Source organism: Dermacentor albipictus, chromosome 7, assembly GCF_038994185.2.
Source record: "Dermacentor albipictus isolate Rhodes 1998 colony chromosome 7, USDA_Dalb.pri_finalv2, whole genome shotgun sequence".
Taxonomy (NCBI): domain Eukaryota; kingdom Metazoa; phylum Arthropoda; class Arachnida; order Ixodida; family Ixodidae; genus Dermacentor; species Dermacentor albipictus.
This window is the reverse complement of record NC_091827.1, coordinates 130,532,020-130,555,928: the sequence shown is the minus strand read 5'-3', so window position 1 is coordinate 130,555,928 and position 23,909 is coordinate 130,532,020. Positions and strand designations below refer to the sequence as shown.

At 49.6% G+C, this 23,909-nt stretch overlaps 1 protein-coding gene across 4 annotated transcripts in view; it reads right to left on the bottom strand.

Moving 5' to 3' along the window:
• brun (trafficking protein particle complex subunit brun) overlaps positions 1 to 23,909 on the bottom strand; it is a 663,235-nt gene that overhangs the window by 598,607 nt on the left and 40,719 nt on the right. For all 4 annotated transcript variants that reach the window (XM_070522710.1, XM_070522707.1, XM_070522708.1 and 1 more), the window contains exon 3: positions 3,479 to 3,563. In XM_070522710.1, coding sequence (XP_070378811.1) covers positions 3,479 to 3,563 — 85 coding nt within the window. The remainder of the gene's footprint in view (positions 1 to 3,478; positions 3,564 to 23,909) is intronic.

The following is a 23,909-nucleotide window of genomic DNA, read 5'->3' as shown; positions in this document are numbered from 1 at the left end:
TAAAGGCGAAGCTTAAGCGTCCTCCAAATTTTTGTACCAGTGCCTGCTTTCAAGCCAATGCCTTTTTGCATGATGTCAAGGCTTTTGTATATGGTTGGTGTGTATGCATGTTTTTTTTATTAGTCCTATCAAAAGCTCTCCCAATGGGCCGGATGTTTCTTTTATGATCTCTTCTTTTTTTATTATTATTATTTATTTATTTTAGTCATACTGTTGGCCCGGAGGCCGTTACAGGGATGGGGTGCAGCACAGAAAATGAAAAAACAATGTACATTATACACAATGCATGCAAATTATACATAAAACACTGTTTTTGAGCATACATTCATAAAAAGAACCAGGAAACTAGTAAGAGCACAAATACAAAAGCAATATGCAGGGACAATAAACACAATCTGTGTTAATGTAACATAAAATACATAGTTTTGTTTAGGGCATGATTTGTCTCAGATTGTTTTCAAATTGTGTTACGGTATCACATTGAATAATGGCTTTTGGTAGTCTGTTCCATTCATTTATTGTTCTGGGGAAGAAAGAATTGGCGTAAAGATGGCGGAAAAGAATTGGCGGAAAAGATGCCAGGGCGGTATAGCAAATTCATTTTGTACAGAGACATTTAATAAAAGCAGACTTCCATCCTACTTAAAGCAAAATTGTTTTGTAACCTCACAGTGCAATAAGTGTCGTAGCATAAAGAAAAGCAAACGCAAACGCTCCTATACAAGCGCTCCGAAGCCACGTACAGTAAAACCTCGTTAATTCGAACTCGGTTTATTCGAAATCCCGCGTAATTCGAAGGTTTTCGGCGGTCCCAACAGTTTGCATGCAAATTTTGCCGGATAACTTGAACAGCCAGTGTGCCCATATCCGAATAATACGTCAGTTTAAACCATGGCCTCCATGATCCACAACAAAAAAAGTTACTGTGCCAGTCTCTGAGGCCAGTATAGTTGCGGAGTGGCAGCCAGATGGCACTTTAAATCAACTTTCTGTTTCCGGCGAACGTTGTGCGCAGTTTTGTGGAACGTAGCGGCGGTAACAGTGAATTGCTGCGCACTGTCAATGGCTCCTTTACTAGATGCCTGCCGCGTTGTCCAGTAAACTCAGTTCCGTGCCCTCTCCCTTTTCTCATCTCCGCGAAAAGGCAACGAGCGCCTTTCATGGCGAACGCCTGCAACTTATATCACGTGCTACGGCAGATTACCATGGCATCTGTCATCTCAGCGGCGTGTGATAACGCTCGCTAAGTCTATAGTCCGACGTTATCGGCGCGCGAGCGAGCGTCGTTCGCGGTCAGTCACGCTACGTCGGTTGCGCTGCGCCAGCCGAGATGCCATCCCCTCTATACTTGAACGCGCGCGCCTTCGGCTGCTATCTTCGGAGCATGCGCAGAACGTTCGCCAAGTCGCACGCCGTCCGCAAAGGCCGCCTGCGGAGTTGTGTTGGCGCCATAGAGGAATGGTTGGCGCCCTTTTCTTCGCGCGCAATGCATTGTGGTGCGAGAGTTCCGCCGAATCCGATGCGCGAATGGCTCAGGAGCCATATCGGCGCCGTGCCCGTCGGGGCACATCGGAAGCCGCCGGTTACGTGGCTGCGCCGGTGCACCCGACTATAGGGGTGACGTTTTCGCCGACGTGACGTAGCGTGCACGCGCACGAGCGTTACGTCCGACTATAAACGGCCCTTTAACAGATGCTCGCGGGTATAACGTGCCGGCGGAAGCATTCAGCCGCCGCTGACACATCCACCGGAAAATGAAAGGGCAACAAGCGCCTGAGGGAATTTATGCTGAACTAAGGGAAACGCCGCTACAATGGGAAAGCGAGCAACGCGGTGGGCATCTAGTAAAGGAGGCATCGGCACTGTAAACAGACTGGAGGACGCAGCCGACGGTGTGGCTAACTACCGCGCCAAGCAGTCACGCATCGATGACGTACTTAAAGGGACCGTTTTTCAGGCGAAATAAAGGCGCAGTGTTGATACAGCCACATTTCGTACGTTTATTTTTCGTTTTCAGTCCATTTTTGATCATTCGAAAACCCGGTTAATTCGATGATTTTTCGCGGTCCGATGGGCTTCGAATTAACGAGGTTCTACTGTATTTGTCGAATCTTCATCCAAACCATACCGTTGAGCACACGCAAAATGGCGGCCTCTGTTGAACCCAAACAGCTGACTAGTCTCATCACTGTGCATGTACGCTAGTTCGTAATGCAGAGCAACTGCGACCCAAAGCGGTGCACTTTTGCCTGAGATGGATTTCAAATGTTGCTTCCGGGAGCTGCGAGATACAAAAGTGAGGTGAGTAAATATTCCTCGTGTAGTGCATGCATTGTATGATGTGTGATCCTTCATTTTTAGGAAAAGCCAACAATTACTCATAACACCTAAGGACAAAATTTGAAACATACTGGACTGGACATAAGGCCCTGAGCACCTTTCAAGAGAGTATCACCACAGCAGAATAATAGCTTCATCAAAGTTATCGCAGTGACGGTAAGCTTTCCTCAGTCAGGTGTCCCAGCACTGACGGTTTCGCTCCAAGAAAAAAAGTTACTGTAACGGTTAAGTGAGTAGCGACATTAACTTCTTTTTCACATTAATGGCATCAAAAGGGAAAACAAAGGAAGAAAATCGAAGACAGCATTTTATGTGGGCTCTAAGCTTAGACAATATATTTGCCTTTAACTTTCTTACTGCGTTGCGGCCTGTCGGTAGTCCAGAACGACTTCTCGGTTGTTTTGGACTATCGACACTAGAATCCCATCATAAGATGCATCGACTAAAAATGCTTGACAACATGGCAGACAATAAAAAGAAAGTTCACTCGAGCGATTACATGCCGTTTAACAGTGCTAGACCAACTCACAGAAAGCATGACAGCACCATAACAGCTTCCTTAAGCAGAACAGTTGCCTACCAGGCTTCTTTTTCTAAGATCCCTCTCAGATTGAAACAGACTGCCACATAACGTAGCCCGTCTTCTGTCAGTTCAGTCTTTTGTGGCAGTTTTGTCATTACACTAACACATGCCAGCCAATGCAATGCTCATTAAGTGCTTACCTTTGTTCATCCTTTCTTTGCACTACTTTCTTCCCTTACACTTTCACATCACTTATCTCTCATTATGAGTTTTTTTTTTATTTGCGTATAATGAACCGATTATGGAGTCATTTTTTTCACACACATTTTCTGTTGCTTAATTCCTATTTCTCTTGTTTTCTATCAGTGTTTTGCGACTCATCATTTATTTGCCTATACACTTTATTTAGTTGTGTATAATGAGCCAGATTATGTAGTCGTTTTTTTATTGATGCACATTGTCACTTGCTCCATTCTTATTTCTTTTATTTTGTTTGAATGTATGGTGACCTCTCCCTGCTTTGGCTGCCAAAAGGTGGCTGGCAGTATTATGTAAATAAAACAAATAAAAATAAATGTCTTCGAGGAATGCCCGGCCTCTAAGAGAGCTCCTCACCAGGCACTGGGTGCTGCGCAGCTTGCTGCTCAAAGGGGCTGCTGCTGCCTGCTCCCCTCCAATGGCTGATGCATCCTCTTCCAGCCTGCAGCACAAGCACTGTCATTTTGCAAAACTGATTGGTGCCTGCAGCAGGTCACTACAAAGCACTTAATGCTCAACAACCATCAGTCTACACACAGCCTTGGAAAACAACTGGCTTCAATTCTGCCACATAAATGGATCGCTCAGAGGCTGAGGCTGCTGAGATTGTGGCCTATATTCCTAAGCACACTGGCTGCATTCCAATAAAGGCAAAACACACACTCAGTACCAAGCTTCAGGTAGGCCTTTGGGTAGCCCGAATAGTCAAAATAATCTGCAGTACTCTAGTGCTACCATTCTTAACATATAGACACTGCTTTCGGATGTCGGATGCTATTTTTAACAAGTAGTAATAGTAATTAGAGGACAACTATCAATGTTCTGTCAAAAAAATTTTTACTAGCTACATCCTTGGACTAATGAAGAAGACAACAATTACCAGGACATTGTGTGTGTTCAACCATCTTGGCCATCTTTGTAAATAGTTTCCGTTTATAAACCGTGGTTCGCTTTTATCTATTTGACAACCCATCAAAATATAAATAATCACTAGTTTGCCAGACAAATTACAACCACCTGATGATCATATGACTCCACTGCAAAATTGAAATCATGCTGTCATGGATAATGTTTTAAAAATGTGTTCAGGGTCAGGGTGTCAAATCGGACTCGAACTAAAAACTGTGCCTGAACCAAAATTTTGACCAGAACTGAACCCAAACCCAAACCGATATCCTTGGAACGTGCATGAACCCAAACTGAAAAAAATTTACAGTTACTGGTATGGCCCGAAACGGTACAAGCATACAGAGTGACAACAGCTGCTAATAAATTCTGCATTTCTTCAAATAACTACTACAGTCGGTGGCAGGAAGTTGGGTTCCGCAGCAGAAAAGTTGTTTGAGGGGCTTCGCGGAATCAGTGTTGCTGTTGACGCTGCTGTTTCGACCAATACGCGAACTCATGACTAAAACTAAGCTACACAAACACGGAGAACAGAAAAGATTATATCCTTGAGGAGGGAAAATCAACGAGTTCAGATGATGGACACTGCAGCGCAAAAGGCACAGAGACAGCGAGATAAAAGGCAAGGTCATGATCCTACTAACAAATTAATGCTTCAGTGCATATGATCGAATTGCCCAACAACAAAGCAACGTACTAAAGTGGAAACTGGCCGAGTTGGTATGCATTCTAATGGTAACAGCACAAACGAAATAACGACAGAGTGGAAGGACACAGGACGAGCACTGACTCACAAGTAGTTTACTGAAACACACACACCAAGGAATATAAGCAACATAAGCGATCTCATGGTCAATCGAGGAACACACAACCAGGCCACATGGATACAAGGCATCAGTTACTGTATCAAGCTATCTAGGTGAATTAATTCCGGCTGAGAAAGCGCGGTCAAATGCTGGCTAATGCACCATGTGCCCTTTTGCTCCAATGTGGGCTTCTTTCCCAAGTAATCTGGTGGATACATCAGTATGCTTAGAACTGTTGCCTCTTTGAGCAGAGGCTTACACTTACATTATTGGCAGTGGGCCGACACATACTCATAATCATTCTTGACCAAGGACAATTCATCCTCTCCAAGCCTTACATTGATGCACCAGCCAGTTTGTCCTACGTACACTCTCCCACACTAGAGCAGGAGAGAGTACACAACATTGGTAGTGCAGGCTACATACTTATTAACATGATTCACTTTGCACCTTACATTAGAATCACATTCTGCTCCACTTGCTCACCTTTCAATCGCCGGACAAATAGCACTCAGTTTTCCAGGAGCCAAAAGGACAACCTGCACCCCATAACGGCCTGTAACGTTCTTTAGGCCATGGTACAAGCGGTGTGCATATGGTACAATTACAGCATTCTTCTTCCAGCTTTTAAATTCTGTCTCCTCAAGTTTTTTTACCCATTTAATCAACTTCTCACAGCTGGCTGTTATCAAGCTACCCGAGTACCCAGCTTCCTGCAGCCTGACTACCTGACGTGCGAATGCATCACCCAATGCATGCCCACATGTCTTTACAAGGGAGGCCCGAAGTATGGAGACGCAAATGGCATTTTTGCGTACTTTGGGATGACCTGAGGTGAAGTTCAACAGAGGCTTGGCAGAATGGGGGAAATATTCCCAACAGACATGGTCGTCTAAAAAATGTGATCTAAGGTCAAGGTATTGTAGTTCACATTCTTTTGCTTGTTCTGAGGTGAACCTCTAACACTGACCAAGCTCACTGAAAAGACCCATTATTTCGTCCACCTTGTTGGTAGAGCCACCTCTGTCAATTAGATAAGGCGTCTACCAAGTTGACATTTCCAAATTCCCCGAGTTTTCCATGTTTTCCCCGAGTGCCTTTGCAAAATTTCCTGAGCGGCACAGAACTTTGTTCTATGTCAAGATGGGCTGACACCATGTCACCCGAAGCTGCCACTCACTAGTAAGCGTGATAAAAAATAAAGAAAACGACTTAATCCAGTTTGAACAATAAGGAGTAGCGTTTATTTTATTCAAAAAGATAACAAAAGGGAGAGGTTAGAAAATTCACAGCGAAAAAGATATTGCTACAGAACAGCCGCCCCAGTGAGGCTGCACTGAGGAGGAAGAAGACGACGTGGGCCCGCTTGATATAGCCTCGCCATTTTGGCCTTCCGTTAGCTTCCCTGTAAATAAATTGTATATAGTATTGGCTCCAGCTACACGTAACATTAATTTGGTGGAGGTGGACGTTCCCCGTACCCATCATGGAGCTTCGCAGCGGTCGCAACGGTGACAGTGCAACTTCGGCTCCTGCTGGCAGCACTTCATCTACGCAACCGTCTCCGCCTGCAGCCCTGACCTACGTCGCCATTTCCCCCCCTCGAGATCCTGGTGTTTTCAACAGAATCGGCAGTCGTGATTTTGATGACTGGCTCCGCTTATACGAATGTGTCAGCACCAGTCACAGGTGGGATCCGACTATTATGCTTGCGAACGTTCTTTTCTACCTCGACGGAGCTCCACTTGCATGGTTCCAGACTCACGAACAGGAGATCTCGAGCTGGGATCTCTTCAAAGAGAAGCTCTGCAACCTTTTTGGCAATCCGTTCGGTCACCAAGTTGATGCCAAGAAAGTCCTGGCCACTTGTGTACAGACGTCGACCGAGTCCTACGTGTCATACATTCTCGACGTCTTGGCCCTTTGTGCCAAGGCTGACCCGACCATGTCTGAGGACGATAAGGTTAATCACGTCCTCAAAGGCATTGCTGACGACGCCTTCAATTTACTGGTGCTTACAAATGTCACCAGCATCGATGCGATCCTCAACGAGTGCCGCCGTCTTGAGCATGCTAAAAGCCGCCGGGTATCCCAGCACATCACGCGACTTCCCAACACAGCTGCTACGTCATCCTGTGACGACCTCTTCCACCAGCCATCGCGATGTGACAACTTGACCCGCATTATTCGTCGTGAGGTCGAAGCGGCACAACCGGCGGCCGAGGGACTGTCGCTATTGTTGGCATGTGCTCTGCCCAACTCACCACTGCTCAGAGACAAACCGTCATTCTCTTCACCGTCATCGAGCATTGCCCTCACAACCTCATTCTCGGTCTAGATTTCTTTGCCAATCATTCAGCCCTCATTGACTGTTCCGCTGGCTCACTTCGCCTTGACTTGCCTCTTCTTGCCGACCCTGTAGACCCGCCTCCAAGCCGTTTGAGCTGCATGGATTTTATTCACCTACCGCCTCAATCTGTGACACACATCAACTTGTTGTCCTCACCAGCTGTACCTGAAGGTAATTACGTGGTCGCACCACTTCCGGCAGTTATACTTACACATGGTGTTACCGTGCCGCACACTGTGCTGACAATTACTGGAAATGGCACCTGCCTTCCCCTTGTCAATTTCGCGCTAACCGCGCAAGTTCTGCCTCAGGGGATTTCATTTGCTGTAATTAGCGCTTTGCAGGATGATGAGATCGAGCCATTCACAGTGGAAGATCGTCACAGCTCAGCCCATACCGTGACGTCATCGCACGGTACTGACGTCGACATTGAGAAGATGGTTTCCTCTGACCTTACACCTGTTCAAGCTGAAGCCCTTTGCCGTGTTCTTGACGGCTATCGCGACATTTTTTACTTATGACAATTGACCCTTAGGTCAAACGTCCGTGACCCATCGCATTAACACTGGCCATGCGAACCCTATTCACCGACATCCATATCGTGTTTCTGTGTCCGAACGAGCTGTTATCCAACAGGAAGTCAAAAAGATGCTTGCAAAGGACATTATCGAGCCTTCCTGTAGTCCCTGGGCTTCTCCCGTCGTACTTGTCAAAAAGAAGGATGGAAAGTGGCGTTTTTGTGTAGATTATCACCACCTGAACAAAATCACCGAAAAGGACGTGTACCCTTTGCCACGTATTGATGACGCTCTTGACTGCTTGTATGGTGCCACCTATTTTTCTTCTATCGACTTACGGTCCGGCTACTGGCTGATATCCATCGACGACATGGACCGAGAGACGACTGCATTTATTACCCCTGACGGCCTTTATCAGTTCAAGGTGAAGCCTTTCGGTCTCTGTAACGCGCCCGCCAGCTTCGAACGAATGATGGACTCTTTGCTTCAGGGGTTCAAGTGGTCCACCTGTTTGTGCTATCGGACGACATCATCGTTTATTCGCCCACATTTGACACGCATCTAGACCGTCTTTCAGCGATTCTTGACATGTTTCGCCACGCCGGTCTCCAGTTGAACTCGTCAAAATGTCACTTCGCTCGCCGCCAAATCACCGTCCTTGGACACCTCGTGGACGCCAGAGGCGTGCGACCTGATCCGGATAAAATTCGCGCCGTTACGAACTTTCCTGTTCCAAAGTCTACCAAGGACGTTCGTAGGGCTATGCTCATATTTCCGACGCTTTGTGAAGGACTTTGCAACTATCGCACGTCCCCTAACCAACCTCTTGAAGAAAGATGCCCCATTTTCTTGGGGACCTGACCATGCCGCATCTTTTTCGCAGCTCACTACTCTCCTTACCACGCCTCCAATTCTGGCCCACTTTGACCGGTCTGCCTCAACAGAAGTTCGAACTGATGCCAGTGGTCACGGCATAGGAGCAGTGTTAGCACAATGCCAGCGTGGACATGACCACGTTATAGCTTATGCCAGCTGACATCTATCACCCGCTGAGCGCAATTATTCAATCACAGAGCACGAGTGCCTCGCTCTTGTGTGGGCTGTTGTGAAGATTCGTCCATATTTGTACGGTGTGGGGTGATGTGGGGTTCTCCTCCGTACTCTTGGGACAAAGGAACGACAACACAGTAGTGCAAACAATCACAAGGGCATTTATTGCACCTTTCATAGATCAATGCCAGCTAGCCGAGTTGCTATCCACAAAACATGCCGATGGGCGCGCGACAAATCCAGAAGTCCGACTCACCGCGACCGGAAGCGAGCGAATATGTTCGCCCCATGCTGCATCCCAACGCCTGGTCGTTCGCGTGTATGGTCACGTGAATCGTGGCGCGTTCGAAGACGGCCACGCGAGGCGGTCTCACAGAAGCATCGGTCGCCGCGCGCGTGGAATCTCCGCGCTGTTCGGCGAGCCGCCGGGGAAGAGAGTCGCTGCACGTGCGGCATGGCACGTCTGCGCTGCTGGCTGTCTCGAACCCCAAGAGAGCGCCTTGTCTTTCCCGCACCCAGGTAACCCCGCAGCGGCGCGACACTCGCGCCATCTCTCGCACCGCGCTTGTACCACTCTGACTGCCGCGGCCCACGCGGCGACGCTGCACGGAGACGGGGGCTATGCGGGAAAACAAGATATCAGGGGAGGCGCGAGGGTCGCGCATCCCTACATCCCCCCAACCTTAAATCACTTCTTATTCCGGCGAAACATGTGACACAGTCTAACATTAACCCGTGCTTCGCGAACGAGATAGTACATGCAACAGTGGTCACGCCGAAGAAATGTCTACACGCTGTCCATAACATGCGAGCCGATTGTCCTTGGGTACACCGCTGGCGTCCGCCGGTCACAGCAGCAGCTTTGTAGACTCGACAGCACGATTCCAGGCCAGGACTCCGGAGACGACGACTCAGTAGTCGGAATGAGCAAGCGTCGCTCGCGCCGACGCGCCCTGCTGGTAAGAGCCGCCATAGCTGTCGGTGACCGCCGGCTCTTTTGTCCGCCACTGAGGGTTGTGAGCTGTATGCAGGAGGCCGCCGAAGTCGGTGCACCGAACTGGCCACAGCGTCACCATCGCCCGGGGTGGCTCGATCGTAGTCCGGAGCAGCAGCACAAACAATGTGCAGGTGACAGCAAGCCAGGGGTGACTCCAATCACGCTGCGTACACTCAACACACTCGGCAAACACTAAAGTAGTGCAAGGGAGAGGAATTCTGCATGCGCATCGCCCACGTGGTACGATGTTCAACTCGGCTAGCAAAAGATCGGGCAGCTACTCAGATGCTAAGTTCAGGTGAACGAAGCTCGCTTCCTTGAGTCGAACGAGTAATTTCAATTCGTGCAAGGCTAACTAGAATGAGGGAACGAACTTGCAACACCTCAACGCCACGGTCCACCAGGTTGTGTCCCTCCACGTGCGACAGGCAGCTTCGTAAAGCCTTAGGCCTAAAGCGACGCTACCCCGACAACAAGCGACATCCAAAAAAAACGCCCAAAATGAGCGCAAAACAGGCAGCCGCAAGGAGACGTCAGCTCTGTGAGGTGGTCCTACTCCGCTCGGTGCACACAGCATCCGAGTTGACGGCACCCACCATCCCAGACGGTGTCGGAGCGCCCGGTGCCAGGCCGGAATACCAGTCAGCCCGTAGTGGCACCCGTGGCCCGCGGCCACCCGGCTCCCAGAGCCATGACTTCATCCGAGTCAAGGAGATAGAAGAAGCTATTTACGTAAGAAATTCGGACCTTCCACGAGGCTTCCGTACTCACTCACTTCAGGCTTGGCAATGCTCCGCGGGCGCTGAGCCTCGCTCTCCCAGGATGCAGACCACGTGGCTCTCGTACCGATGAATGCCATTAAAAAACACTTGCGAAAAGGCTTAGCATGTTGACATGTCCAAACACACTACAGCCACCGTCACCTCGCTCAAGAAAGCACGCCGCCGACGCTAGCGATCAAAATTCATGCTAGGCCTACGCTTCGGTTCAAACAAAGGTCTCGAACGAAGCAAAACTATCGTCCGATGCCCCAAGAGTCCCACGTTGGGCAGCCAGATGTGGGGTGATGTGGGGTTCTCCTCCGTACTCTTGGGACAAAGGAACGACAACACAGTAGTGCAAACAATCAGAAGGGCATTTATTGCACCTTTCATAGATCAATGCCAGCTAGACGAGTTGCTATCCACAAAACATGCCAATGGGCCGCGCGACAAATCTAGAAGTTCGACTCACCGCAACCGGAAGCGAGCGAATATGTTCGCCCCATGCTGGATCCCAATGCCTGGTCATTCGCGTGTATGGTCACGCGAATCGTGGCGCGTTCGAAGGCGGCCACGCGAGGCGGTCTCACAGAAGCATCGGTCGCCACGCGCGCGGAATCTCCGCGCTGTTCGGCGACCCGCCGGGGAAGAGGGTCGCTGCACGCGCGACACGACACGTCCGTGCTGCTCGCCGTCTCGAACCCCAAGAGAGCGCCTTGTCTTTCCCGCACCCAAGTAATCACGCAGCGGCGCGACACTCGCGCCATCTCTCGCACGCACTTGTACCACTCCTACCGCCGCGGCCCACGCCGCGGCCCACGCGGCGACGCCGCACGGAGACAGGGGCTATGCGGGAAAACAAGATATCAGGGGAGGCGCGAGGGTCGCGCATCCCCACAACGGACGCCCCTTCTGTGTCATCACTGATCACCACGCGCTCTGCTGGCTATCTTCTCTCAAGGACCCCACGGGAAGATTCGCTCGCTGGGCATTACGCCTGCAAGAATATACCTTCTCCGTGGTATATAAGACGGGACACTTGCACCAGGATGCCGATTGTTTGTCCCGCTACCCCGTCAACGAACCGGCTGATGCGGACGCCATCGCTTGCATTTTCTCTGTCTCCCAGTTGCTTGAAATCGGCAACGAGCAACGCCGCGATCCTTCATTACGAGCCCTCATCGACCATCTGGAGTCAACGCCTGGTGACGCCTCTCCCCGGGTGTTTCTCCTTAAGGATGGGACATTATACCGCCGCAATCTCTATCCACACCGCCGTGACCTTCGCTCGTAATTCCATCACACCTGTGTTCGACTGTCCTCCAATAACATCACGACGCTCCTTGGCTGGACACTTGGGCGTCTCGCGCACATACGACCGTGTACGCCGTCGATTCTTTTGGCTGGGTCTCGCCCACTCCGTACGGCGCTACGTTGCCGCTTGTGAGCCCTGTCAGCGCCGGAAGAAGCCCTCCACAGCTCCAGCTGGATGTCTCCAGCCGATCGACATCCCACCGGAACCCTTTTTCCGTGTTGGTCTAGACCTTCTTGGACCGTTTCCTCTCTCAGGCTCCGGAAATAAATGGGTCGCCGTCGCTACTGATTATGCAACACGATATGCAATCACCAGAGCCCGTCTGACAAGTTGTGCTACTGATGTTGCTGACTTTCTGCTCTATGACATCATTTTAGTGCATGGTGCTCCGCGCCAATTACTCACTGACCGTGGCCGCAGCTTTCTGTGGCAGTCGTCGAGGACATACTCTGCTCCTGCTCGACAAAGCACGAGTTCAGCACGTCCTACCACCCACAGACCAACGGCCTCACGGAGCGCCTCAACCGGACCATCACCGACATGCTTTCAAAGTACGTTGCGACCAACCACCACGACTAGGATCTTCACTTACCATATGTGATGTTCACGTATAATTTATCGCATCACAACACCACCGGCTATTCACCATTCTATCTCCTATATGGCCGAGAACCCGCGTTGCCCTTGGGCACTTTGTTGCCCTCGGCCACACGTTCAACCACTGAATACACCCGTAACGCGATCGCACACGCCGACCACGCGCGCCAGCTCACCCGCACCCATCTCGAGGCCTCACAGGAGCATCAGAGACGCCTCTATGATTACCAACATCGCGACGTGCACTTTACTCCGGGTTCTCTGGTGCTTCTCTGGTCACCCATTCAACGTGTGGGCCTTTCAGAAAAGCTGCTGTCGCGCTACACTGGCCCATACCGTGTGGTGCGACAAGTGACTGATGTCACGTATGAAGTTATCCCCGCCGACCTGTCAGCGCCATCGTCAGCTGCAAGTGACATCGTTCACGTGGCGAGACTAAAGCGATACCAGACACCTTTCACCGCGGATGTGTAGATTAAACACCGGGACGGTGCTTCTACCGCCGGGGATGATACTACGGAACAGCAGCCACAGTGAGGCTGCACTGAGGAGGAAGAAGACGACATGGGCCCGCTTGATTTAGCCTCGCCATTCTGACCTTCCGTTAGCTTCCCTGTAAATAAATTGTATATAGTATTGGCTCCAGCTACACGTAACAATATTTTTGAAAAAATAGTAAAACATATTGCAAATCGAGTCGAACATTTTCAAGTATGAATAAAAAGGAGATGCATACAGAAACAAATAATTTCGAACACGAGCTATTTTTATCAACTGAGAGTGAGCTCAATGGTCTGAGGCTTGAGCTTTGCCACAAGTGAAATTCTCCCTCAGCAGCTGGAAAGTCAGCCTCAACTGCCCTGACACATTCTCAGCCTGTGCACAATGCCTCAGTGTTGTGTATCACTGCTTTAAAGAGTTCATTTTGGTTTGAGTGAGGGACACCTGCATCTCGGTGTCAGCCAACACTTTGTGTTTTGAGCTCAAGCTCCTTCAAAGTAGCAGCACACTTCCTTTTCCATTCGTCCCTCAATGCGTTGGTCCTTTCTGTTCTTATCCTCCTTCCACTGCGAGTTCGCACCATGGGCCATTTGACGCATCTTCTTGGTCAGTCGTACAGTCGTCTGATTTTTCTGGCATTTACGTCAACGTCCAATTTTTAATGCCCTTAAGCACTCAAATCCTCACATGCACGTCCGGAAAAGCTCTGAAGGCCTGCCAGTACACTTATTAGGGATATCGGTGCTCGTACTGTGACAGGAGATAGTGGGTACACATGTATATAATTAAGGAGTACATACCGGATCCCGCGACAATTGCTCGTTCCCACACTTGTAAAAGGGACTGACAACTGGCCAGAATGTGTTATGAGACATTGATGGAAATGAAATAACCAAGGTTTTTAGTGCTAGAATCCAGCATGCTATTTAAGTAGGAAATATAATTTTAAATTGGCAAAGAGAGTCAGAAAATACCAGTAAGTGGCAAGACCTGGCGGTCAAAAGTTGATACTTCAAAATTAAGTCAAGAGATTACTACACGTAAGTCGACTTTCATTAAGTACAGTATACTTATTGCTTAAAATTGCAGTTAGTATACTATTAGACACTTGCACTTTATTCTACGCATATTATGAAGTAAAGAAAGTCCACACTAATGAGCAGCACTCGCATCGTCCCACATGCATGGCAGCGCACGTGCTGTTGTATGCGCACGAGTATAGCACGAATTTGCAAGTACAAAGAGTTTTATGATCTCCCTGTAATACAAGATGCCATCGACGAGTTGTGCCGTAAATGGGTGTGTTTTTGACCTTCGTGTCGGCACCTGTCACACTGTAGCGACGCTGAACTTTACGCCGATTGTCGGCAGATTGTTGACGTCGATGCAATGTGACAGAGGTGCCGACACGAAGGAAAAAACGCTGTCGCCGACAATCGACAGACCAAAATCGGTGTCAGGACGGCCTAGTGTGAGTGAGCATTTACCAATCGGCATTCTCCACGCATGCTGCTTGTGGCGGGGACGGTGGTCTGTCTTGCAAGTTGGATTCGTCGCTTCCGCTGCCACTTTTGCCCATCGAAGCATGACGATCGGGTGCTACTTCGTAAGGATCTAAATGCTGAGCACACATGCAAGCTAAAATACTTTGTTCCAACATGCTCAGAGCTTCGAGAAACAATGGAAATCGGAAGCGCACACTTGGCTACAGCAACATGAACCACATATCATGTGTAAAAGCGTCGTTTCGTCTTTGATACGCTTGGTTTCATTTTGGCTAGACAAATATCAAAGCAGTTGGGCAATAACCACAAGAACACGCAGCTATTATCACAGAAATACTTGAACACATTGGAAAACAGGAGTCACAGGAACATCGACTTGATAAACAAAATAATACTTTCTCACACCTACGGCCGCAAAAAAATTTTAAAAACGGCTTAATCTAGTTTGAAAAGTAAGGAGTAATGTTTATTTTATTCAAGAGAGAAAACTGAAGGGGGGGGTAGTAAAAATGTGCAGTGAATAAAATATATTTAAAAAATAAGGTAAAGCACATCGCAAATTGAGTTGAACATTTTCAAATACGAATAAAAAGAGATGCATCATACTATTACGATATCATTGAGCGATGCTCAAGGGACGAGCCTCCGCGAGAATGACGACGAAGTGAGTCTGTGCTCTTGGCGCAAGCGAGTGTTGGCCTGGAGGTTTGGCTCCAGTGTAAATAGCCTGTATATAGCCTCTTTCATCTGTGTCTGCCCATAGATAACATTCTGGTGGAGGTCTGCGATCCCCGTCCTCACAACGGATCCAGAGTGGTTGATACATCGAGCTTGTCACCGTGCCTCCCGGTGATGAGACCGCCTCTGCAACGGCTTCGGCTTGTCTGACTCCTCCAATCATCATGGTTGCCCAACATCGCGACTCTCGTGTGTTCTCTGGCCTGGAGGGAGAGGACGTGGATGAATGGATCAAGCTCTATGAACACACCAGTGTGCTAATAACAAGTGGGACCCAACGATCATGCTCGCCAATGTCCTTTTATCTCGGCGACACCCCACGCGTGGCACCGAACGCATGACGATGAGATAAACAGTTGGGACAGTTTCAAATAAAAGCTCAGCTAACTGTTCGGCAACCCCATGGGGCACAAGGCTGCCCCGAGAAAGGCTCTTGCGTCTCGTGTTCAGACATCTACAGAGCCGTACATTTTATACATCCTCGACGTCTTGGCTCTCTGCCGCAAAGCTGATGATATTACGTCTGAAGCAGACAATGTGTCGCATGTGCTAAAAGGCATCGCCGATGATGCTTTCAATTTGGAACGACAGAAAGCTGAGCTAGTTGGTAAGGATTCATTAGGCAAAAAAGAAGTGAGGCGTGCAGACAGGACACAAGAGTAGAGAAGTGGACAACACGAACGCCGACTATTAACTGAAGGGAGCACTGAGGCGAAAAAGGTTTTCTTGCTTTCGGTCACGTCTCGACATTCGACGCCATCATCAAAGAATGCCGTCGCCTTGAACAAGCTAAGAGTCGCCGTACCACATATCACATCATGCAGCTGCCCAACACTGCTGCTATGTCTACATGTGAGGGTCGACCGCGTCAGACCACCCCCTGTGACGACGTAACCAGTATTGTTCACCGCGAGCTCGAGGCCGCTTGTTTGCCAGCTTTCTCAGCGACGCCTCCCGATCCACCAGCAACCACAATTGCGATGATTCAGGCCATCGTCAGACAGGAATTTAAGAACATGGATCACAACTCCGTGTGTTCATCGTCTCCACCCCCGGTTCCCCAGTTCTCTAGCAGCCCTCCTCGTTCCCAGCAGTCCTTTTCTGCCACATCTCGCCGCAACCCGTCAGAATGGCGTACCCCTGATGAAAGGCCGATCTGCTTTCACTGCTGTAGCATTGGCCACGTCGCTTGTCACTGCCGCAACCGATGGCCACCACCTCCTCGGACATACACCGCCACTTATTCCTGCACCTTTCGACCTTGTGTTCCCTATGCCACCTGCCACAAACCCATTGCCGCTGATACTCCTGCCCCGAACCTTCGCTACAGCCGCTCGCGCTCACCTCGACGCCATCAGTCTCGTTCGCCCCAACCACGTCGCTTCTCTCCGTCGCCTATCGCCTACCGGATCCAGCCGGAAAACTAGGCACTGCAGCTTCTGGAGATGAAGCTGCGTTGTCCCCCCTGCCCTCAAATCGTCTGCTCACGTTTTGGTCTGCGAACCAAAACCTTCTTGACATTGACGTTGATGGCTATCCTGTCACAACACTGATCGATACAGGTGCACATCTTTCTGTTATGAGTGCTGCCTTCCGACGACGAATGAACAAGCTCACCCCAGCGCTGGCGGGCGTCGCCTGCGTTGCGGATGGCAGTACTGTGCCAATTATCGGCATGTGTACAGCACCTGTTAGCATCGCCGGCCGCCACACTCCTGTCCTTTTCGCCGTGATTGCTCATTGCCCCCACGACCTCATTCTCGGCCTCGATTTTCTCTCCACGCATTCTGCTCTTATTGACTGCTCTGCTAGTACCCTTCGCCTTGAGTTGCCGATTCTCGCTGAACCTTCTAACGCACCCCAGTGCCGCCTACGCCCCACCGGCTTCATTTGCCTGCCGCCAAAATCAATAGCCTATATTGAACTCTTGTCTTCCCCACCAGTCCCTGATGGCGAATACCTCGTCACTCCTCTGCCCGACATTCCACTACAGTATGACGTGACCGTGCCTCACAGAACTTACTATTACTGCGAACCGCACTTTCATCCCTATCTTTAACTTTGGATTGGCAAAGCAAATTCTACCGCAAGGTATTTGCCTTGCCAACGTTGATTGTCTCGGCGACCATCACGTGGCAAATTTATCGACCGATGCTTCTTGCGAGCTTAGCAAGCCCATCGTGCCAGACACGGCCACCGATCCCAAGATACGGAAAATTGTTGCGACGCCCTGTCTACTGCGCAGGCTGAAGACCTTTACCAAGTATTATCATCCTACAGAGATATTTTCGACTTCGACGATCGCCCTTTAGGCCAGACGCTCGCAGTCAAGCATCAGATTCTTACTGGCGATGCTACTCCTATTCACCGATGACCGTACCGAGTTTCTGCGTCAGAATGCCGAGTAATTCAAAGTGAAGTGAACAAAATGCTAGACAAAAACATCATTGAGCCTTCTTCGAGTCACTGGGCATCACCTGTTAAGAAGAAGGATGGCACGTGGCACTTGTGTGTAGACTACCGTCATCTGAACAACATTACTAAGAAAGACGTCTATGCGCTCCCACGTATAGACGATGCCCTTGCCTGCCTCCCCGGTTCCAGCTATTTCTCTTCTATTGATCTTCGTTCTGGATAGTGGCAGATTGCTGTTGACGATATGAACAGAGAAAAAAGCGCATTCATCACACCTCATGGCCTATACCAATTTAAAGTAATGCCGTTTGGATTATGCAACGCCCCTGCCACCTTCGAGCGTATGATGGACTCCTTGCTCCAAGGTTTCAAATGGTCCACATGCCTCTGCTACCGCGACGACGTCATCATCTTCTCGCCAACGTTCGACACTCACCTTGAACGTCTCACAACTATACTTGATGTATTTCGAAAGGTGAAGCTGCAATTTAACTCGTCCACATGTCGTCTCAGCCACCGCCAGATTACTGTTCTGGGCCACCTCGTTGACGCTTCCGGAGTACAGCCTGATCCCGACAAAACTCGCGCTGTCCGAGACTTTCCGGTTCCGAAGACAGCCGCAGAGGTTCAAAGTTTTGTAGGGCTATGCTCGTACTTTCGTCGTTTTATTCAAGATTTTGCGGCAATTGCTAGACCCCCCACTAATCTTTTGAAGAAAGGCTTACAATTCTCGAGGGGGAATGCAGAAGCCGCCGCCTTCTCTCGTCTCGTCACTCTTCTCCCCTCACCACCCCTTCTCACCCACTTCGACCCTGATGCCCCTACAGAAATGCGTACAGATGCCAGCCGTCATGGCATAGGTGCCGTCTTAGCCCAGCGTCAGCGTGGCCAGGATCGCGTTATTGCTTATGCGAGCCACCTCCTCACACCATCGGAGCACAACTATTCCATTACGGAACGAGAATGCCTTGCTGTAGTCTGGGCGGTTGCGAAGTTCCGTCCTTACCTTTACGGTCACCCTTTTTCTGTCGTCACTGACCATCATGCCCTCTGCTGGCTCTCATCGCTAAAAGATCCTACAGGCCGGCTTGGTTTATGGGCTTTGAGGCTACAAGAATTTTCGTATTCCGTGGTCTACAAGTCTGGCCACCTGCCCCAAGACTCTGACAGCTTGTCGCATTACCCTGTTGACAACTCTGACTCCTCCAATATTGTCAGTGTTTCTTGCGTGTTCTCTGTATCACAGCTGCTTCCTTTCGCCGACGAGCAACGCCATGACACCTACATCAGAGCACTCATTGATCGTTTTGAACACTCTCCGGCCGACGCCACTCTACGCCTCTTCGTCCTCAGTGACAGTACTCTGTACCCTCGTAACCTTCATCCGGACGACTCTGAGTTCCTAGTTGTCATACCTAAACACCACCACTCAACCGTTCTAGAAGAGCTTCATGACGCACCAACGGCAGGACACCTCGGCATATCTGGAACCTATGACCGTGTACGTGGCCGTTTTTTCTGGCCGGGCCTTGCCCATTCCGTACGACGTTACGTCGCCGCTTGTGAACTTTGCCAACGACACAAGAAGCCTTCCCAGCTCCCCTCTGGTTACCTGCAGCCGCTCGACATCCCTGCCGAGCCCTTCCATCGTGTCAGCTTAGAGCTTCTCGGCGCATTTCCGGAATCTACATCAGGAAACAAGTAGGTTGCAGTCGCGGCAGACTATGCGACCCGCTGCGCCGCACCCGTGCTCTTCCGACCAGTTGCGCAACTGTTGTTGGGGACTTCCTCCTACATGATATCATTCTGATGCATGGTGCTCCGCGTCAATTGCTTACACACCGCATCCGCACCTTTTTGGCCAAAGTCATTGACGACATCATGCATGCCTGCTCAATACAGCATAAATTTACCACCTCCTACCACCCTCAAACGAACGGCCTCACTGAGCGTTTGAACCGCACCCTTACAGACATGCTATCCAAATACGTTTCAGACGACCACCGTGACTGGGACCAGGCTCTACCTTACATTACCTTTGCGTACAACTCTTCCCGTCTTGAAACTGCTGGCTTTTCACCTTTTTACCTCTTGTATGGCCGTGAACCGGCGCTACCACTGGACACTGTGCTTCCGTCCACCACAGCTTCAACTAGCGCTTATGCCCATGATGCTATCGCCCATGCTGACCATGCTCGCCAACTTGCACATGCTCGTCTACAAATCTCTCAAGGCAAACAAAAGCAACACTACGACCTTCGTTACAGTGAAGTCCATTTGCGCTCGGCACCCTCGTGTTGCTTTGGTCACCATCGCGTAAAGTGGGCCTTTGTGAAAAACTGCTTTCCTGCTACAAAGGCCCATATCACGTGCTTCGCCAAGTGACCGATGTCACCTACGAAATCGTTCTACCCACACCCACTACGTCCTCCGGTGTGACAACCAGTGACATTGTCCACGTCTCCCGACTCAAACCCTACAACTCCCCACATGGCTTGGATATTTAACAGCACCGTGATGGCGCTTTTGCCGCCAAGGGGTAGTATTACGATATCATCGAGCGATGCTCAAGAAAGAGCCAGTGCGAGAACGACGACGAAGTGGGTCTGTGCCCTTGGCGCGAGCGTCGGCCTGGCGGTCTGGCTTCAGTGTAAATAGCCTGTATATAGCCTCTTTCCTCTGTGTCTTCCCACACGTAACAATACAGATATTTTTCAAAAATGAGCTATTTTTCTATCAACTGGCAGCAAGCTCGTTGGTATAGCCCCGAACTTTGTCACAAGTGAGATTCTCTCAGCAGCTGGAAAGTCAACCTCAACTGTCCTGACATGCTCTCAGCCCATGCACAATGCCTCAGTGTTGCATTTCACTGCTTTAAACAGTACATTTTTGTGTCCCGACATGCTCTCAGCCCATGCACAATGCCTCAGTGTTGCATTTCACTGCTTTAAAGAGTACATTTTTGTGTCCTGACATGCTCTCAGCCCATGCACAATGCCTCAGTGTTGCATTTCACTGCTTTAAAGAGTACATTTCTGTTTGGATGAAAGTCACCTGCACCTCGGCGTCAGCCAACACTTTCCTTTTTAAGTTCAAGCTCCTTCAAAGAAGTTCATACATTCACAGTTCATTTCCCGATCATTCATCAATGCAACGGTCCTTTCCGTTCTCGTCCTCTTTCTGCCACATGTTCGCCCCATGGACTATTTGAACCATCTTCGTGATCAGTTGTATGTCAACATCCGATTTTTTGGACTCCCTAGGGGCCACTTAAACTTCCGCAATGACTGGCAGTCTGAAAAAATGACTGCATGTCTGTTAAAAAGCCCTTAAGGGCTCAAATCCCCACAGGCACGTCCAAAAAAGCTCTGACGCCTGCCAGTACATTTATTAGGCACATCAGTGCTTGTACTGTGGCAGGAGACGGCGGATGCACGCGTGTAAAATTATGGAATACATACTATCAGCACCTCCTCTATACTTTCAGTACCTGGCGATTCACGCTCTCAGCGCCATCACGTCTCCGCTCTGTTCACGTAGTGCACTTGGCAGCCGCGAGGAGGCACCACATAAACATGGTTTGTTTATCTCCCAAATGGCTCACGTGATTTGGCAATGTGGGATTTGGCGACGTGCTTTTCTGCTTTGAAGCATGTGCTTTTGAGACACGTCTCGCTTGGTCTAACATGGCATACTGTTGCGTGCCTTTGTGCAAGTCGGATGAAAAAAAAAAAGACTCCGGGACGTTCATTTCATGAATTTCCATCAGACTTGGCATTGAGGGAGAAGTGGACTGCTGCAGTTCGACGCAATGGTTGAAAACCGAACGACAGGTCGTGCTATACAAAGGTTTGCAGCCGGCACTTCAAGATTTCATTGAAGGCAAAAGACGTCGACTGAAGAAAGATAGTGTACCTTCCGTTTTTGATGACTTCCCTCATCATTTGCGATTGAAGGCAACACGAGACAGGAGCACAGCAAGCATAGAGAAACGAGCTCAGTTTACGTGTTCGCTGTCTACGAACACTTTGGCCACCACCGCATTGACCTCTGCGTTGCTACCGCCCATAACTTCGACCAAACCACCTACTGAGGAAGATGCTCTAATGGACACAGCACCTGTCAGTGAACCCGCGGACCACTGTTATGTCATGAGTAATATGAGCAATCGGGGCGTCCAGGTTGACTGCAGAGCACCAACAAGTCTACTGACAACAGAAAGAACGAAGTGGAAAAGAAAAGACCTAAGAAGCCAAATTCTGCGACTGATACAGACAGTTGATAAGTACAAGCAGCTGCTAAAGGAGGTTAAGGAGGATTCACTCGCTGGAGATATTTCTTACATATGGCAGAAAGCAATGGAAAATGAGTCTTCTGCTTTAATTTTGCTTGATCAGGTAAGCAATTTTAAGAAGAAACGACCAACGTGGTCTGAAGAAATGACCCGTCAGTGTGTTGTGCTGACACCTTTCCACAAGAGCGTATGAACACATGCGGGGCTATGGAATTTTCAAACTTCCTGGCAGAAAGACACTGTCTGCATACGTTGGAATACAGAACAGTGAAACAGGCTTCACACAACTGATTGAAGCTCGCTTCAAAGCAAAGCTTGAAAATCTCAACGTGCCACAGTCAAGAATGTGTTCTCTCATCATTGATGAGATGCATATTAAAGAGAGAGAGAGAGAGAGAATAACTTTGTTGAATTGGGGAAATGGGGATAGGGGATTAGGAGCTTGATGGGTGGTGCCCCAAATCCAGGGCTCCACTGGCTTCTGCCGCTATCCGAACGTGACCAAGAAGGGCCTTCTGCACCTTCGGGTCTAAGCTGGCGAGTTGTGCCTCCCATTGCTCCAGTGTGTTGGTTAGATTATACCTAACTAAGTAGGCATTTAAATTCGGCGGACTATTTTGGCATCCCCATGAGATGTGGTACAAAGACGGTGGTGAGTCGCTACACCACGGATAGGCACGCCCGTACATCGTTGGGAAAATTTTGCCTAATCTTAATAAATTTGGGTAGACCCCCGTTTGAATCCTGCGGAGATCTATTGCGTCTTCCCCTTGCAAAGATGCATTGGGGGCGCCGTATTTTTGCCGCATGCCGCACTGGTGAGCAAGAATATCACGTGGTGCCATACGTGCCGGATCGTCATCCTCCTCCTCGCGTCGGCTCTCCTGTAAAGTTGCGGGTTGTGAATGGGAGGGCGATGGTTGCTCCGCTCGGTTCGTGAGCTCTCGAACTAGAGCGTCAGCCCTCTCATTCCCCTCCAGGCCTGCGTGTCCCGGACACCAGACCAGTCTGTATGTATTCTTGAGTTCCTTTCCCAGGAGGTGGCTCACCTTGAAAGGGAGACGGCCGTTCATAAAGAAGCAGCACGCCTCCTGAGAGTCCGAGATGATGGTGTTGTACGACGGCCCCGTCCGTTCCCGGTCCTTGATTGCCAAGGCGATGGCGAAGCATTCTGCCTTGGAAATAGAGGACGTGATCAGGGAGGCGCTTGAGATTAGGCTAGTCTGTCATTGCCTATGACAGCGACTACTGCACGCTTCCAGTTATACTGAGAGGCGTCAACATAAACGGTGTTCTCATTATTTCTGACTAGTTTGCCTAGCCATTTCACTCTCTCTTCTCTTCGCTTTTTGTTTCTGTCTTTGTGCATATTTCTTGGGACAGGAGCGACCGAGATTCTGCTTTGGACGGGACCGGGAATATCCACCAGTACCTCGTCCAAGTTTTGGGGGTGTGGTGGAATACCCGCCCTCACCAGGATCTCTCTGCCCGATCTCGTCTGGCTAAGTCGGCTTCTTTGTGAAATTAAAGTTGCCGCCTTGAGCTCGGAGTATGTGTTGTATACCCCAAGGCCAAGGAGCTTGTCTGTCGGGGTGCCTACCGGTAAACGCAAGGCCACCTTGTAGGCGCCTCTGATAATAGTGTCAACCAGCTCCTCCTCACTCTTGTTGAGTGTGTGAAAAGGGAGGCTGTATGTTAGTTTGCTGATAACCAGCGCCTGTACTAAACGGACAGTGTCGCTTTCCCTCATGCCTTGTTTGTGAAAGGTGATTCTTTGAATCATCCTTGCCACTTGTATTGTTGCCGACTTTAGTAAATTGATGGTGTGGCTGGCCCTGCCATTTCTCTGAACCCAGAATCCCAAGATCCGAGCAACAGTGACCTCTTTGAGTTGCTGATTTTCGATTTCAATTTCTATGTTCCCAGAACTTTTATATCGTTTCCCGTGGATGCGTATTATCTCCGATTTTTCGGGAGCACAGCTGAGACCGCTGGCCCTGGCAAAGTTTTCAACTGCAGTGGCTGCCTCTTGGAG